At 40.5% G+C, this 21,411-nt stretch overlaps 1 protein-coding gene across 1 annotated transcript in view; it reads right to left on the reverse strand.

Annotated features, from left to right (window-relative positions):
* Positions 1-14,028: 14,028 nt before the first annotated feature.
* The window catches only part of LOC102822577 (mitochondrial import receptor subunit TOM22 homolog), a 66,414-nt gene continuing 59,031 nt past the window's right edge, over positions 14,029-21,411 (reverse strand). Inside the window, exon 3 of the mRNA XM_006864642.1 lies at positions 14,029-14,451. Coding sequence (XP_006864704.1) covers positions 14,029-14,451 — 423 coding nt within the window. The remainder of the gene's footprint in view (positions 14,452-21,411) is intronic.

The raw sequence follows: 21,411 nt of genomic DNA on the forward strand, positions 1-21,411 counted from the left end.
TATGGGTTGGAACCAACGTGACAGCACTTAACAACAACAATATGTAAGCTCTACCATTGCTTCTTTCATTCCAACAAGCCATTGAATTTTACACAGAGCCTTTGCTTTGTAACGGCTAGAGTAAAACTGAGTAACAAATTAGAGGCCACTTTAGAGTTTCTAAGATACTTCATCAAAGTTAATATACATGCTTCTTCCCTTGGCAGGTAAGCTGGTATTGTTGTTAGACCTATCCTATCAGGGAAGGCCATACAGCACAGGATCACAGAAACACAGATTTAGGACTCAAATGGAAACCCATCTCGCCACATTAGCTCCTTACACCATTCTAGGGTCATAAGTCTCACTCATTTTCAATATATATGTATGTATGTTGTTGTTGTTGTTAAGTACCGTGGAGTCCATTCCGACTCATAGTGACCCTGCATAGGGTTTCCGAGGCTGTAAATCTTTACGGGAGCAGAAAGCCTCATCTTTCTCCCACAGAGCAGCTGGTAGTTTCCAACTGCCGACCTTGAGGTTAGCAGCCTGATTCATAACCACTACGCTACCAGAGCTCCTTTTATCTTAGGCATTAGTGAGCTGAGATGGTATCATATATATATACTTTCTATTGTGAATTGGCAAGTCCTGGTGTGGCACTGTGGGTTAATGTGCTAGACAGCAAAGTCGTTTGAACTGCATGGTTCAAGTTCATCAGCTGCTCCTTGGAAACCCTATACAGGGTCGCTGTGGATCGGGACTGACTTGGTGGCATTTAAAAACAACATCGTGAATTGAGTAAAGGTTTACAGAGCAAATCAGTTTTATATTCAACAAATCACGTTTTTTGCTTCATTACATGGTTGCAATCCCCTTCTTGTACCAACATTTAGCAGCGCTTACCTCTATTCACTTTAATTACTGCATTCCTCCCAGTGTCTCCTGCTACTGTCATCTTTCCTCTACTAACCTCCCTCTTGTACATTGCCTGCCCTGTCACCCATGTTAACATGTGTTTAACCTCCAGTTGCTCCTCAGAAACCTTATACAGAGTTGTTATGAGTCGGAACTGACTCGATAGCATTTAACAACAACCTTCTAGCCTGTGAATACTTTTCTGTCTCCCTTCCCACTGTAACTGTCATAGATTGTTTCTTTTATTTAGAAAGCCTATTTTTAAACTACTTAAAATATTGGTCTCATACAGTATCATTTTGTGATTGGCTAATTTCACTCAGCATAACCTCCAGGTTCTACCAATTTTGAGGAGTTTCACAGAGTCATCATTATTCTTCAACATTTTTTTGTAGTATTCCATTGTGTGTATGTAGCAAAGTTTGTTTAACCATTCTTCTGTTGATGGACATTTAGGCTGTCTGTAGACAGCATATTGAAGGATCCAGTTTTCTTATCCATTGTGCTCTTTATATCTCTTGACTGGAACATTTAATCCATTTACATTCGGTGTAATAATCAATAGGAATGAATTGATTGTTGGCATTTTTCTTTCTGTTTTGTGTGTGTGTGTGTGTGTATGTGTGTGTGGTGCTGCTGGGTTCTTTGTTCCACATAATCTTTTTGTGCTGAGTTCATTTTCTTTGTGGGTTTTCTTGTCATTTTTATTTATGTTATGTTAATGTTTACTAAATCTTTCTGATTTTCTTTTTGAATTTTTCCCTTCTTAAAACAAAAACAGTTTGTTTTATCTTGATATTTCCTTGCCACTTGGAAGTTCTGTTTCTACACTATTCCCTCTTTTTGCTTTGTAATTGACTTCATTATACATTGGTATCACTGGTTCCCTAATTTCAATCTTGTAGGTTCATTTTACTTTAAATACTTCCATATCTGGATTGAGTTCTGGGTGGTGTGGTCATGTATGGTAATCTCAGGTTGTTATCTGCTGTTGTTGGTTCTTAGTCCAAAAAACACCCTTTAGCATTTTTTGTGAAGTTGGTCTGGTCACTACAAATTCCTTTACTTTCTGCTTACCAGGAAATATCCTAATTTCACCAACGTGTTTGAGGGACAGTTTTGCTGGGTGTATGATCCTTGGTTGGCAATCTTTTTCTTTCAGAGTTTTGTATATGCCATTCCATTGCCTTCTTGCCAGCATGGTTTCTGCTAAGAAATCTGAATTTCGTGTTTTTGGTTCGCCTTTGTAGGTAAGTTTTTGTTTTTCCTGAGCTGTTATCAGGATTCTTTCCTTGTCTTTTATTTTAGAAATTTTGATTATGATATGTCTTAGTGATTTTCTTTTGGAATCTATCCTGTTTGGGGTTCATTCAGCTTCTTGTATGCTTATCTTCTCATCTTTCATGGTGTTAGGGAGGTTTCTTCCAACAACTCCTCAACAATTTTCTGTGTGCTTATCTCTTTATGCTCTGGAATTCCGATCACCTGTAAGTTGTTCTTCTTCATGGTGTCCCATATAACTCTTAGGCTTTCTCCTTACTTTTTCATTCTTTATTCTGATTGTTCTTCTAGCATGCTAGTATTGAAAGATTTATCTTTAAGGTCACTATTTCTGACATCTACTCCCTTGCCCTTTTCTATGTGTTATCCATTTCCTGAGTTCTCCTAAAATTTTCATTGTGTTCTCTTTGCTTTCCTCAATCTTTCTGTTGATCCTTTGAAGGGACCTAATTATTATTCTTTTGAATTCTTTTTCAGTTAGTCCCATTACCTTTTCTTCCCCGCAATCATTTTCTGGCTCTGCATCTTGGTCATTTGTTTGAGCCATTCTATTGTTTCTTTGTTGCTGTTGTTAGGGGCTATCGAGTTGTTACCAACTCATAGCGACCCTATGCACAACAGAATGAAATACTACCTGATCCTGGGCCAGCCTCACAATTGTTGCCATGCTTGAGCCCATTGATGCTGCCACTTGGCCAATCCATCATGCTGGGGGTTCTTCCTCTTTTTCTCTGACCCTCTACCTTACCAAACATGATATCCTTTACCAGCAATTGGTCCCTCCTGACAATATGTCCAAAGTATGAGAGATGAAGTTTGGCCATCCTGGCCTCCAGGGAGCACTCTGGCTGCGCTTCTTTCAACACAGATCTGTTTGTTCTTTTGGCAAACACCATAACTCAAAATCAATTCTTCTACGGTCTTCCTTATTCATTGTTCAGCTTTCACATACATTTACGTATCTTGTTTCTTAGTGTTAGCTAAAATTGCTTGTTGTCTCTGGAGCATTGTGGGGTTGTTGTATTTGTAAAAGCAACCAGTGCAGTTGCTGGACCTGGAGGAAAGAAATCTCTGGGGGGATTCTGTAATCAAGAAGCTCATGAGGTGTCTGTGGAAGGGATGTGACAGCAGAGTTCCTGGCCCCAGATAGAGTTTTTGCTGTCCTTGGTGTTATCCATGTTAGGACACTCAATCCAGAAGTAGTTCATGGTCGCCCTTGATGAGGCTAGTTTCTGTGCCTGTTTTGGGGAAGCTGGGGGCAGTGTGACCATTTAAATGTTGGTCTGATGGCTCTGTGGGTTTTGTAGGTCTGACACAGGACCCATCAGAATACAGGCACAAAAGTGATGTGGCCACCTCACAATGGCATGGCTCCCAACCACATGGTTTCAAACTCCCAGAAAGCAGGGGCTGTGCTAGGGGTGGGTGAAGGTGGGAGCTGGCCACGCTTCTGGTCACCAATGGAGCATGAGGAAAAAGAAGAAATTGCACCTTTTCTGTGTCCATGTGACTCTGCTCTGCCAGACCTTTCTCCATTGCCAGAGCTGCTCACAAGATGGTGGAGGTGTGTCTGGCCAGCTGTTTACCATCTTGTCAGCCTTGCTCAGCATCTCCTCCCAGCAAGCACTCCATCCACCTCTCTAACCTTTCTTCTGAAGTTCAGAATGCCAGAATTTTTATCTGTGTCTGTTTAATTTTGTCTCTAATATCTTTGTTGTTAGGGGGTCAGTGTGGTGCATCTGCCTAAACCACCATCTTTCTGGAAGTCTAAAAGATATTAATCCAACAGACATTTATATGGTGCTTTAGGGTTAGCACTGGAGTGTGAACTGCAAAGTTGGCAGTTCAAACCCATCAGTTGTTCCTTGGAAACCCTATACAGGATCACTTAACAATAACAACACTCTGTGTCAGCCACAGTATGGTATTGAGGATAGAGCATTGAACAAAAGACAGAGTTCTTGCTGTCATTCTTGCAGGGGGAGATAAGTGATAAAACAAAACATTTATATATCAGATGGTGATTTATAAAACCAATTCCCTCTTTAAAAAAAACAAAAACAAATCCTTTTCTTATGAATTGATGGCAGTCCCCACCATGTAACGTCAGCTATTCCTCTTCTTCCTTGTGTTTCCCAGTTCCACTTGTCCTTCTTTCCTCACCCTTCAGAAGATTGTTTTTGGGTAAATGCTGCCCTTTTGATCTCAAATGATTGATTATTCTAAGCAGTGTGTACCTCCTTAGTGTTATTGTTCCCCTGGACAGACCTGTCGATTCTTTGGTTGAAAATTAAGCCATGGGACTGAGTTCCGTTCTAGACATGAAGGGTGACTGAGGGTAATAGTCTAGGGGTTTCAGTCTCTTATCAGACTCTGACACCGATTTCACCATTGGATAAAACTGGCCCTCAGAAGTTAAAGTGACTACTCAAGGTAACATGAGAATTCCAAGGACAATTCAGGTCAAGGATCTAGTCTCCTGGCTCTTGCTTATGTGACCCACTGTTACTTGAGGATTCTAAGGACTATTCAATTATGTGTCACTTCTGTGTGACACTTCTATGACTTTATTCTACTTTTCTCCATATCTGGAGTGACCAGATGTTCACTTTTGCCCATGACAGCCCAGTTCACATCTGTTGTTTCTGCATCATTATTAATAACTCTCCCTTCCATATTTCCATGACTCTGATACCAGGAGCATTAGAGAGAGTGTTCCTACTACCAATCAGGGAGCACGGTAGCAATGTAAGATAGATACTGGACTGTGAACCACAAGGTCAGTGGTTTGAGTACACCAGCTTCCTTGTGGGAGAAAGATGAAGCTTAATGGGTTTTAGCACAACTGACAGATTATTGTGGCCAAAAAGGGTTTCACTGGCTGTTTGAGAGGAGATGGACCTGCCATTCTTCATAGTCTGTCTTAGACCGGAAGCTCTGGTAAGACCTGCTCAGCGTCATAGCAACATGCAACACTCCAGTGACAGATGGGTGGCAGCTGCTCCTGAAGTGCCGTGGCTGGGAATTGAACCTGGGTCTCCTGTGTAGGAGGATTCTATCACAGAATCACCAGTATGTCATGCATTTTATAAATGAGACCTTCAGAAACCCAGAAAGGCATGTGGGTACCTGGAGCTACCCAGCTGATGAGTGAAAAGGGGCACATATCTGTGGATGGCAGTGCTGAGCTTTACCAGCTGTTCCACGCAGCTTCCAAAATCACCTGTAGTTGGACACATGCTTTTTTGAGTACCAAGTGTCTCATAAATGTGAATCATCTTTTCCCAGAGTACCATGTGTCTCCAATTCGTTCCAAGTTCAAAAAGACTGATGTGAGCCTCAATAACCACTTTAAATATAAAATCGCTAACAATCGAGGAAAATGTTTTGGTCTCCCTGTTTTATGTCTACTGATTGCCTCTTCTTTAAATATGATCTCCACACAGGTTCTGCCAACTCCCAAAGCTCCTGGACTGTGATAAAGCAAACACAAAAGCAAGCAGGCAGTTCAAAAGGCTATATATGCAGATCAACCTATGACAAAGAGGTGAGCCCAGAGCGTATACTTGGTTTGCTCTCTGAGTAGAAGGCAGGCTTGTTGACCCAGCCATCCCCTGAGGCTCTACCTACCCAACAGGTTGATATTTTTCTCAGTTATTGGGAGGTGATAATGTGTCCCACATATGAAATTCATATCATTTGTGTTTGGCCTCCTTTGCCATTCTCAGGGTTGCACGGGGCACCATTTTAAAATTAATTTTCTGGGTGTTCTGTCTATCTGTTAGGAACAGGAGGAAGCAAGCGGGGTCCGAGTATTTATCAGACACATGCCGCCCATCTGCCAGAGCTAGGTCGAGGAGGATTTGCTGTTAATCCTTCAGACCCATCTGTAGGGGGTTCAAAATGCTGACCAGGAAGCTAGACAAGATGAGGTTTATTTAATTAGAAAAACAGCTCTGGAGGTTACTAGAAATCACTCTGAAAAAGGAAGGGCTTTTGAAATATGTGGTTCCTGTGGGGGTGGGAGTTTGCTGAGAGTGGAGAGAGTACCGAGATTGTTTTGTGTTGGGCTTGGGTGATTGGTTTTGATTTTACGGTGGTGTGGCCCAGCCAGGGGAGACATCTTCCTCTCATTATACATGAGCCAGAACCAGTCTGTTTGGACAGTTCCTTAGGAAGTTCAGGCACAAGATGTGCTGCTGCGCCTCAGAAGACCAGCATGTAGTTGGCAAGTTTGGACACAGACTGAAAATGACTAAGAAGGTTGATGAACCCAGGGCAGGACTAGGTGGGTAGCTGAATTCTTGGCACTTATGCTAACTTGCTAGAGGCTAAGAGCAGCTTGGGGGCAAACACTGTTACCTACACTTTAGTCTTCAAAATTCACTTGAAGGTTTTTGTAACTGGGGCTTATTGCCATTTCAGATCCATTTTTGAGGAAAGGAAAACAACAAAATTGCATTTAAATTTACCCCAATGGAAAAAATGACATACGTTCAAAACAAAATACCCCGCAATGGCGCATTTCCTTTTTAGTATGAAAATATTATTAGCATAATTGGTTTCTGCAGGGCGGCCATTTGGGACAACTGGGCCGGGGAAATTGTGCACCTTTCCCTGACTTCTGATGATTATTTCATGGCAACACAAAGCATGACAATTTTCATTGAGGTGCGTGGAGAGAAATGGTCTCCTTCCTGCCTTGGGCTTTTTGAAACGGTGTCCCTGTGGCTACCCAGATTCCTGGACACTTGTTACCCATTTTGGGGACTGAATATTTTTTAGGATTACCATCCAGGGACCAAAAGCTCACCTGGAAGTAGGTGTCCAAAAAAAAAAAAAAAAGCAGCCGTTTTCTCGAAAAGCAAAGCATCTATTTTAGGAATTGCAAATGATTTAGAAAACGCAAAGTTCTAGGTGGCTCTCCACATAACCTCTGCATTTCCCTCACACAAGGGGACACAAGACTTGGATAATGGACTTGCTTTAGGGCATCATTCTTCCCAATTCACATTCTCAGGAATTCTTCCAGATAGGAACACAATCCTAGGAAGGTCAGGGGAAACTCCCCTTAGACATCTAAACCCAACAACAGAGAAAATGTCCAGGTCTGACTGAGAAGGAAGAGAGAAGGGGGTTCAGAGAGAGCATTCCTATTGTAAACTGTGCTATTAGACGTACAAAGTGCCGATGGCATTGCAACAGTTCGACAATGTTGATGAACAAGCCATTGCAGCGGAAAAACAACCGCCTAATGAAGTTTTGGGTTTTTACTGTAAATGTTGTTGTTGTTAATTATATACACAGCAAACCATGCACTATTTCAGCAGTTTTGACATGGACTATTTAGTGCCATTGATTGCAGTCTTGGAATTGTACAACTCTTCTCACCCACATTTATCGAGTTGCCCCTCCCTCATGAACACAAACTCACTGCTTGCTAAGGTTCCTGTCCAATCTTCTGAGTTGTTCTTATCAGTTTGATTCCATATTGATAATACTTAACAGACCATAATGCCTTGACTGACCTTTGCCAGTTAAAATGAACTATCTCTGGTAGCATAGTGGTTACAAATCGGGCTGCCAACCGCAAGGTCAGCAGTTCGAAACTACCAGCTGTTCCACGGGAGAAAGATGAGGCTTTCTGCTCCCGTAAAGATTTACAGCCTCAGAAACCCTGCACAGGGTCACTATGAGTCGGAGCCGACTCGACGGCATATAACAACAACAACATTATTCAATTTAAAGATTTCCGGGATATTTTTGGTTTTAGGTTTAAAGATGATCGCGGGGCTGCAACTTCAGGGATTCATTTCCTCTCCATGGCTTCAGAAAGCTGAGAGTCTATGAGAATTTTGTTCTGCATTTCCCCCTTTTGATCAGAATTCTTCTGTGGAATCTTTGGTCAACATGTCCAATAATGGTAGGCACGCACCATCCAGCTCTAATCTCCGGGCAAAAAGACAATTAGTTAGTTGTTCATGGAGCCAATTAGCCACTTATTCTCCTCCTCCTAATTCTCCTTCTTCCTCTTTTGTTTCAGATGAATAGAGACCAATTTTTGTGGCTTGGAAGGCCATTTGAAAGCTTTTAAGTCCCTTATGGAACTAGCTAAGAGACAGAACAAAAGTACTAACTATGTTATTAGGCCAATTAAGTTGGCTGTTCCATGAAACTATGACCCTAAACATCTAAACCAAGGAATCAAATCCCATGAGGTATTTGGCTGAACATAGCAGCTTTGTTGTTGCTGTTGTTAGGTGCCATCGAGTTGGTACCGACGCATAGCAACCCTGTGTACAACAAAATGAAACACTGCAGTGATTCTTTTTTAGGATAAATATATCTATTACACAACTTTTTTTGATATATGCGTATGGTTTTCAAAAATATTCTTCTAGTCTGTAGCTTGTGTCTTCACTTTTTCGATAAAGTCTTTTCAAATTTTAAAAAATTTAAATACATGTATTTGGAACATCTCAGAGTCTTTAATATGCTAATGTACTGTGAAGTTGGTTCTGACTCATGGCGACCCTGTATAGGATTTCCGAAGCTGTAAATCTTTATGGGAGAAGAAAGCCTCATCTTTCTCCCAAGGAATCACTGGTAGTTTTGAACTGCTGACCTTGAGGTTAGCAGTCCGACTCATAACCAATATGCTATCAGAGCTTCTTTTAATATACTAAGGTGAATTAAGACGTAGGATGAATTCCCAAAAGAGAGAAAAAAGAGGGATATTAAATGCAATATTTTTTCAAACTAATTTAATCACAAGATTCCTAGTCCAGTAATTTCCCAAGGCGTTAGTAACCTTCAGAATATACTTTGATAAAAAAAGAACTAGAGATAGCCTTTACAGTGGTTGTTGTTGTTGTTAACTGCTGTTGAATTGGTTCCGACTCATAGCAACCTGTATAGGGTTTCCAAGGAGCGATTAGTGAGCTAGAACTGCTGACTTTGCGGTTCAAACAGAACTTGCAGTCCAGTGCATTAACCCATGGCACTAACCAGGACTCCTGTACAATGGTAGCAAATATCATAATGTCAACAGCCAATTATAAATCACTTTCCATGTTCCAGGCAATTTCCATGTCATTTCATTGTTATTATCTATGAGATGAAAATATTTAATGTCAATGTTGTGGTTGCTAAGTGCTGTTGAGTCAGTTCCAACTCATAGCGACGCTGTGTAGGGTTTCTGAGAAGCAGCTGGTGGATTTGAGCTGCCGAACTTGTGGTTCACAGTCTAGTGCGATCCTATAGTTAACAAATAGTTTATGATGATGATATTTGTTTGATAATTTACAGTTTTCATATCCTATATTTTATATCACCTTCAAAAAGTCTTGAAGTATAAGGGGACTATATTTAGAGAGTAAGGCCTTAAGTGGGGTGCTGGTGACTCTGTAGGGTCAGTGTTGGACCACTAATCACAAGGTCAGCAATTCAAATCCACCAGCCACTCTGTGGGAGAAAGAAGAGGCATTCTACTCCCGTGAAGATTTACAGCATTGGAAACCCTATACAGGGTTGCTATGAGTTGAAACTGACTTGATGGCACCTAACAACAAGACCTTAAGTAGCTTGTTCAAGGCCATATAACAAGTACTGGTAAAAATCAGAACTGGAGCCACATTGCCTTCCTCCTGGTTCATTTTCCTAGCCCTTCCTAGGTCCTTTACCTCTAAGTACCCTGGATGCTCAAATAGGTGATATTATCTCTGAATTTGCATTGGAGTACTGCAAGAGCTGAATTAAAAAGTCAAAAAAATTTTAGTGGGGATACCTCTGGCCTACTACATATGTAGTTTCCTTTTTTTTTTTTTTTTTTTTTGTAGTTTCAAAATTTTGTAAATTCAAGTATTCCTTGTCCACAGACTACTTTTTTGTTAAATTTCTTATGGGGCAGAACCTGACTTCACTATCTCCAAAAAGTTACAGTGTAATTGTATCAATGGGACAGGTCATGATGATGACACACCCCAGTCCAAGTCTCTAGTGTGTTAGCTAACCAGGAATGGTGTGTGAGCTTCGAGTAGAGCCAGCCAAGTTAAGGCACATAAGTCATTTCTGGTGGCTCTGACCCTCATGTGACTGTTCAGGGCAACTGGGTACATTTATTACTAGAGCTGCTACATTAAGAATAAGGTTTTGCTACTGTTATTTATAGTAGTTCTGTTAGCGTAGTAGTTACGAACCGGGCTGGGAACTTTAAGTTCGAAACTACCAGCTGTTCTGCAGGAGAAAGATGAGGCTTTCTGCTCCCATAAAGATTTACAGCCTTAGAAATCCTGTACAGGGTCGCTATGAGTTGGAACAACTCCACGACACATAACTACCACCACCACTGTTGCTTATAAGGGTCACTACGAGTCGGAACCGAGTTGACATACTTAACAACAGAGTCCTGGTGTGGCAATATGGGTAAATACGCTGGACTACAAGGTCACCAGCCACTCCTTGGAAATTCTATACAGGGTCGCTATGGGTCAGAACTGAACTAGAACATACTTGACAATAACATCAACAATAACTGTTATTCATAAGGAGCCCTGGAGGCATAGTAGATTATGAGCTGGACTGCTAAACATTAGCAAGATCAATAGTTCGAATCTACCAGTCACTCCACAAGAAAAAGATGAGGCTTTTTGCTCCCATAAAGATTCATAGTCTCAGAAAACCTTTACAGGGTTTCTATGATTCAGAATTGACTCGGTGGCACACAACCACCACCACTGCCATTCAATCAAAAAGCATTTCTTGAGCATATATTTTATAACCAGCATAAATAAGACCTAGTCGCTTTTACTTCCAAAGAGCTCACAATCAAGTTAAGTAAAAATATAATATACAGAGTTGTGATAATAAACACTTGTGTGGCTAGACCACACTGACAAATGGTATAAGTATAGAATACACATTGAATTTCAAATATCCTATATTTGTTATCAACTTACTATGAAAAAGAATATAAAAGATCTCAATAACAATTCTTTATATTTGCTACCTGTTGAAATGATAGTATTTGACATATATTGGGTTAGATTAAAAATATTATTAATTGAACTTGACCTGTTTCTTTTTATCTATTTAATGTGATTATCAGAAAAATTTAAATGATATATGTGGTTTGCATTATAGTTCTATAGACTAACATTGGTCCAGAAATATGAAAACACCTCATTATTATTGGAAATTCATACCCTATATTGTAAAGTAAGAGAAAGGAAACAAAATAGTGGCCAAATGATTTGGCCATTTAAAAACTGAATAAATGTCTTTATCTCAACAACGATTTTAGCTATTTGGGAAATAACAAGGAATAAGACATGATTTCTGTTCTCAGAGACAAGAGGTACCTGGATGGTGAATCCCACTAATTCTCATGGTCAAGAACAAGGTAATAATATATTTGGGGCCTTCCTAAACTGCACAGCCACCTGGCTCCAGGTATCTAGTTCTGCATGCCCACTTCCTCCCACTTTCTGTGCCTTAGATTCCCTAGTAGATAGAAGAAGTATATATAGAAACACAAGATGACGTGATAACTTCATGCTGGACATGGCTGTTGCCGGTTTCTTCCTGAGCAGTATCTCCCTTTGTACATGGGCTTACTCCCCAGGGTAAGGCTATCAGGAAGACTGACAAGTAGCAGCATTCACATAGACACGTCCTCTACTGTAGACCAGAATGCCATCAACCAAATATTGTCTCCTTCCTCATAGTTCCAAACACCATTAACATATATGAAATTGTTTTAAAAAAGAAGAAAACAGTTCCAAATATTCATGGACCATCTTCATGTGTAGGCTACAATAAGGGAAAAAAGCCATTGCCATTCATTTATGTGGGAAAACATTTTGAGTGTTCCCAGACCCCTAAAATCACCTACCAAAGCATACCAAACAAAACGTGAAGCCTAAAGGCACAGTTCATAGCTGTGGCACCTTGCTGCTGTAGAAGCTGAGTATAGTTCCTGGGACAAGAGCTTGATGATGGTTTCCATGTGGTTTCCATGCTGCTCTTAGGAACACAGCCCTGGAAAGGGCAGAGTGGCCTCCCCATGCAGAAGGAGAAAAGCATCATGACTCTGTAGGACAAGCACTGGATTGTGAACCACAAGATTGGCGGTTGCTCCGTGGCTCCCACAAAGATTTACACCCTTGGAAATTTTATACAGGGTTGCTATGAATAGGGAACTGACTCAATAGCACACAACAATAATGCAGAAGGAATAGGACCGGGCCCTCTGATTCATTCTTGCAAACAGAAAAGTAAAATTGCCAGTTTCATTCTTTACTTCTGTATCTTCCATGGGTTCAAAGTACTGGCTCATAGAAAGAGGGGAGAAAGTCTTCCTTTTTTCCAGGGCCAATTTATATCGCTCTAACTGACTCTCTGGCTACCTAGTGGAGGAGGACTAGAGGTCAGCCAGTCTAGGTGCATGCTCTTCTGAGGACAGACATGAAAGAGAGGCAACATAGTCAAACAGCAACTGAAGCTTCATCCCATGCAAAGTGTGAGCCAACCACTGGTAAAGTCTTTTGATGACAAAAAAGTGTTTTTATGTTTACGTGGTCCCATTTATTTTCTCGTTTATTGTTTGTGCTTTTGTGATTATATTAGATCATCCATTGTTGAAAGCTGGGACTGACAGTGTTGGCCTGCTTGTTCTTTTAAGAATTTTATGGTTTTAGTTTGTACATTTAGCCCTTAATCCATATTGAATTTGTTTTTGTGTATGGTGTGAGATATGCATCCTGTTTCATCTTTCTGCCTGTGGAGATACAATTTTCCTAACACCATTTATTGAAGAGATAGATTTCTTTTGCCATTTAATATACTTCGCACTCTTGTCAAAAATCAGCTGACATTAGAAGTGTGGGTGTATTTCTGAACTCTCAATGCAATTCCATGGGTCTATGTGTCTGTTGTTACATCAGTACTAGACAGTTGTGATTCCCGTGTCTGTGCAGTGTATTTTAAAATCTGAAAGTGAAAGGACACCTAGTTGGTTCTTGTCTTTCTGTACTATTTGGATTTTTTTTTAATTTCCTTGAAAACATTGAATTTTGGAATTCTCACTAACTTGGGCCACAGGGGCCAGTCACGTTAAGTTGGTGTTGCTGGCTTGGGTAAGAAGAAGTGAGAGAGGAAGAAGTCTAGGTCTTCGTCTAAAGAGCCAAAAATGGCAGTTGCTGGCTTAAGCAACGTTGTGGTTTGTCTCACAAACATATACTTTGAGTTGAAATAATTTCTAATATTTAAATACAAAAAGGGAGCAGGGACTGTGTTTTACTTACACACACAGGTTTAACAGCCAAAATGCACAGAGGAACCGAGATTCTCTGTCCCTCAATCTGCACCCTGTGGCCCCGGCTGCCACCGCTCCCACCCCCACACCCCTCCCAGCACACACCAGAGTGCACAGTGCCTGCTTTACAGTACAGCTGGGCTGCACTTCATGTTTCATACTGTGTGCATCCCTCCCAACAGCTCCATTCTGAAACATAAACAAGTTATTAACGGTCATCAGGGGTACATCCTTCTTACTGGTACCAGTTCCCACCTCACAACTCCACAATGGAGGGGGGGTGGTCTTCTAGAACAATGAGGACAGTTTAGGGAGGGGCATGGGTAGTGAATAACCATCTGCACTGCAGCACTCTGATGTCAGAGTGAAGGCAATCAATGTCAGGATGGAGGGGAGGATTAGGTGTGAGCTGGGAGTTAGACAAAGGAGGAAGAATTCTCCCCAGCAATTTTAGATCAATGTGCAATAATCAGCGGTTCAAACACTATTGAATATCAAACTTCTCCCACCAAAGCAGTTCAAAAAACATCAGTAATCTAGATTTTTCCAGGAAATGAAGGTAGAGCCCCTGGCATTCCTCCTGACAATCCTGTGTTGGACTCTGGAAGTATCTGCTGCTGTTGCTCCCTTTGCAACTTCTCCATCTCAAAGACAACAGGAAGAACCAGGATCATAAAGGAAGTGGTCCCAATCCATAAGGCTGCCCTGGAAAACCTGTACATTTTCTGAGCCACAAAAAAGGAGAGATTAACAGTGGCTCCAGACGCTGACCGGACCCTCTCCAGGACCACCTCCGTCAGACCCCGGCATCTCTCCCACAGGGTCTCATCTAGCTCCTCATCGTCATCCTCTTCCAGATCCTCCTCTGTGTTCTTGATGTCTCCTTTCGGGAGCAATTCCTCCGGAGGCACTGGCACCCCAGGCCGGCAGTGACACCAGTGGCTGTGGCTATATTCAGTCTTATTTTAGTTATTGGGGCCTATAAAGTTCAGGATAGGTTTTTCTATTTCTGTAAAGAGGCTGTTTTTAATTTAAAATCCTGAAATTTTAATCTGGATGGCATTGAATCTGTGGATCACTTTGTGTAGTGCATGAATAATAGGTTTTAGAAGGATCAGCACAAGGCCTGTGAGGTAGAGAGGTTAAAGATGCCCCAAGGTCTAACTCTTCCAAAATGCTATACTCCATCCTCTCTGATACCAACGGCTCCTCCTTCCTTCAGTATTCTCCCATGTCTCACGGGACTAATGAACCATACAGGAAATGACTCACACAGTTGTGGAGGCGGGCATGTCCCAAATCCATAGTTTAGGCATCAGTTGGGAGGTTCTCCTCACTCACATGGTTGCAGACACTGATGAACAAGTCAGCTCAAATGAGGGGCTGTGGAGTAGACTCACAAAGCTGTGGAAGCTGGCAGGTAAGGTCAGGCATTTGACTGATGATTCAGGTCAAGATCCAGAACAAGAGAACAAACTTTGCCAAAGTGTTATCACAGTTTCTCCGATCTTGCTTGGTGAGGCTACAGACACAAAGAATGGCAGAAACCACTTACTTGATTGACAAGCAAAGGAGCACACCAGGATTCACCTTGCCAAGATGGCTCCCTGAGTCCTGGGCCAGAGGTCTTTTACTAGGTACTTCTAGGGCAGTACCACCACTCATCTGTCAGTTAGCCATACTGTGGTGGCTTATATGTTGCTGTGATTCTAGAAGCTATGCCACTGGTATAACTTAAATACTAGTAGGGTCACCTATGGTGGATAGGTTTCAGATGAGCTTCCAGACTAAGACAGACTAGGAAGAAGGAAAGACGGATACTTCCAAATATGTAGTCCATGAAAACCTTATGCATAGCAGTGAAACACTATCATAGAGCACCAGAATATTAAATATTGAAGCATGATGAAGAACACCAGAATATTATCAGATAGAGTGTCAGAAGATGGGTCCTTCAGGTTGGAAGGCACTCAAAATACCACTAGGGAAGAGTTACCTCATCCAAGTAGAGTTGACCATGATGAAGTAAAGTGAATGGAGTAAAGCCTTTAAGACCTTCATTTGCTAATGGGGTACAACTCAAAATAAGAAAAAGCAGCTGTAAACATCCATTAATAATTGAAACATGGAATGTACAAAGTATGAATCTAGGAAAATTAGATGTTGTCAGTACTGAAATAGAATGCATAAACATCGATATCCTAGGCATTAGTGAGCTGAACTAGTATGTTATTGGCCATTTTGAATTTGAGAAGCACATGGTTTATTTACTATGTTAGGAATGACAAATTGGAAAGGAATGGCACTGCATTCACCATCAAAAAGAACATTTCAAATCTATCTTGAAGTATGCTGACTGTGATAAAATAATATCCATATGCCTACAAGGAAAACCAATTAATACAACTAGTTTATGTACCAACCACTAAAGCCAGTTATGATGAAGTTGAAGAAGTCTATCAACTTCTCCAGACTGAAATTGATCAAACATGCAATAAGGAGATATTGATAATTAACAGCGATTGTAATGAAAAGGTTGAAAATTGATCAAACATGCAATAAGGCAATATTGATAATTAATAGCGATTGGAATGAAATGGTTGGAAATCAGTTGTTGGAAAATGTGGCCTTGGTGAAAGACACAATGCTGGAGATTGCATGATAGAATTTTGCAAGACCTATTACTTCTTCTTTGCAAATACCTTTTTGAGACCAACGTAAAAGATGACTATACATGTGGACCTCACCAGGTGGGATACAAAGAGATCAAATTGACTATTCCTGAGGAGAGAGACAGTGGAAACATTCCAGTCAAAACAAGGGAAAGGGAAGAGTGTGGAACAGACCATCAATTGCTCTTATGCAAGTTCAGACTGAAGCTGAAAAACATGAAAACAAGTCCACAAGAGCCAACATATGACCTTGAACATATCCCACAAGAATTTATAAACTATCTCAATAACAGAATTAATGAAATAGACACTAATGACGGAGGACCAGAAGAGTTGTGGGGTGACATCAAAAACATCATACAGGAAGAAAGCAAAAGAACATTAAAATGATAAGAAAGAAGAAAAAGACCAAAATGGATGTCACAAGAGACGCTGCAATGCTAAATAAAGGAAGTGGAAGAAATGAGGAGATGAAAGAGCTGAATCAAAATTTCAAAGAGCAGCTCTAGAAGACAAAGTCAAGTATTATAAAAAAATGTGCAGAGACCTGCAGTTAGAAACATAAAAGGGAAGAACACACTCAGTATTTCTCAAACTGAAGGAACTGAAGAAGAAATTCAAGCTTCAACTTGCAATATTGAAGGGTTCTAGGAGTCCTGGTGCGGTGCTGTGGACTAATGCATCAGACTGCAAAGTTGTTTGAACTGCAAGATCGGTGGTTCAAGCTCACCAGCTGCTCCTTGGAAACCCTATACAGGGTTGCTATGGGTCTGAATTGACTTGACGGTACTTAACAACAACAACAATGAGCAAAATATTGAATGATGCCAAAAGCATCAAGGAAAGATGGAAGGAATATACAGAATCCTTCCTGTACCAAAAAGAAATGGTCTATGTTCAATCGATTCAAGAGGTAGCATACGAACAAGCAACAATGGTATGGAAGGAAGAAGATCATAGTGCACTAAAGGCATTGACAAAGATCAAAGCTTTTATACAGAAAAGAAGACCATAGAAAAATTGATGCATTTTATTTTTGGTATTGGAAGAGCACATTAAAAGTATCATAGACTGCCTAAAGAACAAACGAACCTGTGTTAGAGGAAGTACAGCCAGAATGCTCCTTAGAAACCAAGATGGCCAGACTTCATCTCTCATACTTCAAACATATTATCAAGAGGGGCCAATTTCTGGGATACATCATGCTTGGTAAAGTGGAGGATCAGCCGAAAAAGAAGACCCCCAATGAGATGGATTGGCGCAGTGACAGCCATAATAGGAAATGGGGTCGCAAAGATGGCATTTGAGTTACGTCCCAGTTATTGATGGAAGTGTATTTTCAGCTTCATGATATCAAAGTATCAGATCGAGGGCACATTGGACATTACTGTGCATGTTAGGTGGGCCACATCTGGCTTCAGCCAGTTCTTTGACTCCAGCCTACTTCTTTTCTTAATTAAGCAGGAAGCTTGAGGTTTGCCTAATAAGAGAACAGCTTAAAATAGACAGTTAGTTCTTGTTTTATTATGGATATCAACAACGGCAGCTCATTTGCAGCCCATACCTTCAAGGAAACTAAGGGTGGTGACTTGAGTCACACCATCTAGTAAGGTAAAGTGTGGCTACATGTCTCATTAGGAACTCTGGTAGCGTAGTGGTTACGAATCAGGCTGCTAACCTTAGGGTCAGCAGTTGGAAACTACCAGCTGTTCCACGGGAGAAAGATGAGGCTTTCTGTTCCCATAAAGATTTATAGCCTCAGAAACCCTGTACAGGGTCGCTATGAGTCAGAACCGACTCCAAGGCACACAACAACAACAATAACAAGCATGCCACATTAATCCTGTCTTATTAACATAACAGACAAACTCACTCCAAAATGGAACTGTAACCACAGGCCTAGATGGTAGGAATCCCAAAATGGAGGACGTGACTTGTTAGGTGCTGTAGCTCACACACACCTTCTACAGCATTTCCAAGGAGTAGCTGGTGAGTTTGAACCGCTGACCTTTCAGTTCAAGTCGGCCTTGTGGTCCAATACTTATCTTACAGAGCTACACCAGGACCCCTGACTATGACTTTCTTGTTGTTAAGTGCCTTTCCTATGGCTAGAAAGGTCATATTAAGTAATTCACCACACTACAGGTAGTATTGACAGTTTAATATTAAGTCTTCCAATCCATGGAACATTTTCCCATTTATTTAAGTTGTATTTAATCTCTTCCAACCGTGTTTTATAGTTTTCATTATAGGAATCTTTCAAGTCTCTGATAAGATGTAGTCCTTGGTATCTCTTAGATGCTATTATTGTAAATGGAATCGTTTTTCAACTTCCCTTTCAAATTTCTCATTGCTGATATATAGAAACCCAACTGATTTTTGTTTGGTGAACTTGTACCCTGAAACCTTGCTAAAGTCCTTGGTTAGCTCTAGAGGTTTTGCTAAGGATTCTTTGGGATTTTCTACTTATAAAATCATATCATGTGCAAATAGAGATAATTTTACATCTTCTTTTCCAAACTGGTTTTTTTTTTGTTTTTTTTTTCCTTGCCTTGTTGCTCTGACTAGGACTTCTAATCTAGTATTAAATAGAAGTGGCCAGAGTGGGCATTGTTTTATTCTTGATTTTAAGGGGAAATCTTTCTCCTTTAAGGATGTTAGCAGTTGGCTTTTCATATATGCTCTGAATCATAGTGAGGAATTCCCCTTCTATTCCAGTCTTCTTTGGAGTTTTCATCTAGAAAGGGTGTTGGGTTTCATCAAAAGGTTTTTTGTTGTTGTTGTTGTTGTTTTTACATCCATAGAGCTGATCATGTGGTCCTTTCCCTGTGTTCTACTGATGTAGTATGTTAATTGCTTCTATTTATTTACTGCTTTTGCAATGTTGAACCATCCTTGAATTTCTGATATAAATCCCACACAGTAATGATGTATGACTACTGGATTCTGTTCATTAGAATTCTGTTGAGGATTTTTGCATCTCTATTCATAAGAGAGGAGTCCTGGTGTGGCACTGTGGGCTAATGCGTCAGACTGCAAAGTCGTTTGAACTGCAAGGTTGGTGGTTCAAGCTCACCAGCTGCTCCTTGGAAACCTTATACAGGGTCGCTGTGGGTTGGAATAGACTCAACGGCACTTAACAACAACAACAAAAACAGCATTCATAAGAGATATTGGCCTATGTTGTTTTTGTCAGTTGCTGTCGAGTCATTGGAGTGTTCTATGTGTATCTGTTAAGTCTAGTTGGTCTATAGCATCATTCATGTCCTTTGTTTTCTTGTTGAGCTTCTTTCTGATGTTCTGTTCATTGTTGAAAGTGATGTATTAAAGTCTTCAACTATTATTGTTACTGTTGTTAGGTGTTGTTGAGTCACCTCTGACTCATAGCAACCTTATGCACAAAGAACTGAACATTATTACACTTGAACCCATTGCTGCTGTCACTTTGCCAATCCATCTTATTAGGGGTCTTCCTCTATTTCTGAGACCTTCCACTTTACTAAGCATGATGTCCTCCAGGGCCAGGTCCTTCCTGAGAGTATGTCCGAAGTATGTGAGATGAAGTCTTGCCATTTGGACTTCTAAGGAGCATTCTGCCTATACTTCTTCCAACACACATTTGTTTCTTCTTCTGGCATATACTTTGAATATTCTTCACCAACACCATAATTCAAATGCATCCATTCTTCTACGTTCTTCCTTATTCATTGTTTAACTTTCACATGCATATAAGGCAATTGAAAATACCATGGCTTGGGTTAGGTACACTTTAGTCCTAAAAGTGACATCTTTACTCTTGAACACTTTAAAGAGGTCTTGTGTAGCAGATTTGTCTAATGCAATACATCATTTGATATCTTGACTGCTGCTTCCATGAGTATTAATTGGGGAATCCCCAAAAAAGAAATCTTCGACAGCTTTAAGATTTTCTCCATTTATCATGATATTTATTGGTCCAGTTTATGAGGATTTTTGTTCTCTTTACATTGAGGTGCAATCCATACCCAAGGCTGTAGTCTTTGATCTTCATCAGTAAGTATTTTAAGTCCTGTTCACTTCAGCAAGCGAGGTTATATCAGCTGTGTAATATAGACTCTTAATGAGTTGTCCTGCAGTTCTGAAGCCATGCTCTTCTTTATATAATCCATCTTCTTGGGTTAGTTTTTCAGCATACAGATTGAGTAAGTATGGTTAAAGGATATAAACCTAGCACATACCTTTCCTGAATTTAAACCTTTCAGTACCTGCTTATTCTGTATGAACAACTGCTTCTCGCCCTATGTGGGGGTTCCTCATGAGAACCATTAAGTGTACTGGAATCCCCATCTTTCTCATAATTATCCACAGTTTGTCATGATCCACACAATCAAAGACTTATTGTAGCACCATGTATGTTTCCCTTCAATTTCATCAGTGTTTGCTTTACACATGCATACATTTTTCTTTATATGTTTAGGTACCCGATGTTGGGTGCATATATATTTATGATTGTTAAATCTTCTTGATTAATTGACCCTTACAGTACTACATAAGGAGCTCTGGTAGCATAGTGGTTACGAATCAGGCTGTGAACTGCAAGGTCAGCGGTTCAAAACTACCAGCTGTTCCGCGGGAGAAAGATGAAGCTTTCTGCTCCCGTAAAGATTTACAGCCTCGGAAACCCTGTACAGGGTCACTATGAGTCAGAACTGATTCCACAGCATATAACAACAACAACAACGGTACTGTATGGAGTCCTGGTGTGGCACTGTGGGTTAATGCAGTGGACTGCACAGTCAGTTTGAACCTCTAGGTTGGCTGTTCAAGCTCACCAGCTGCTCTTTGGAAACCCTATACAGGATCATTATGGGTTGGAACCGATTTGGCGGCACTTAACAACAACAACAATAATGTTCCTTTATCCCTTTTGACAAATTTTGGCTTAAAGTCTATTTTGTCTGATAGTAAAATTGTCACTCCAGCTCTCTTTTGAATATTATTTACATGGGGTATTTGTTTTTATCCTTTCACTTCTAATTTATTTGAGTCCTTGGGATTAAGGTGTGTCTCTTGTAAACAATATATAGGTGGAGCATGTTTTATTAATCCATTCAGCCACTCTCTGCCTTTAGAGTAGATAGCATTTCGTCCATTTATATTCACTGAAATTACTAATAAGAAGTACCTTACTTGTGCCATTTTGTTGGTTTTGTATGCCTTATGCTGCTGTATGAGAGACGAAGCTTAGCCATCCTGGCCTCCAAGGAG

The sequence above is a fragment of the Chrysochloris asiatica genome, unplaced genomic scaffold, assembly GCF_000296735.1.
Source record: "Chrysochloris asiatica unplaced genomic scaffold, ChrAsi1.0 scaffold00067, whole genome shotgun sequence".
Lineage (NCBI taxonomy): Eukaryota > Metazoa > Chordata > Mammalia > Afrosoricida > Chrysochloridae > Chrysochloris > Chrysochloris asiatica.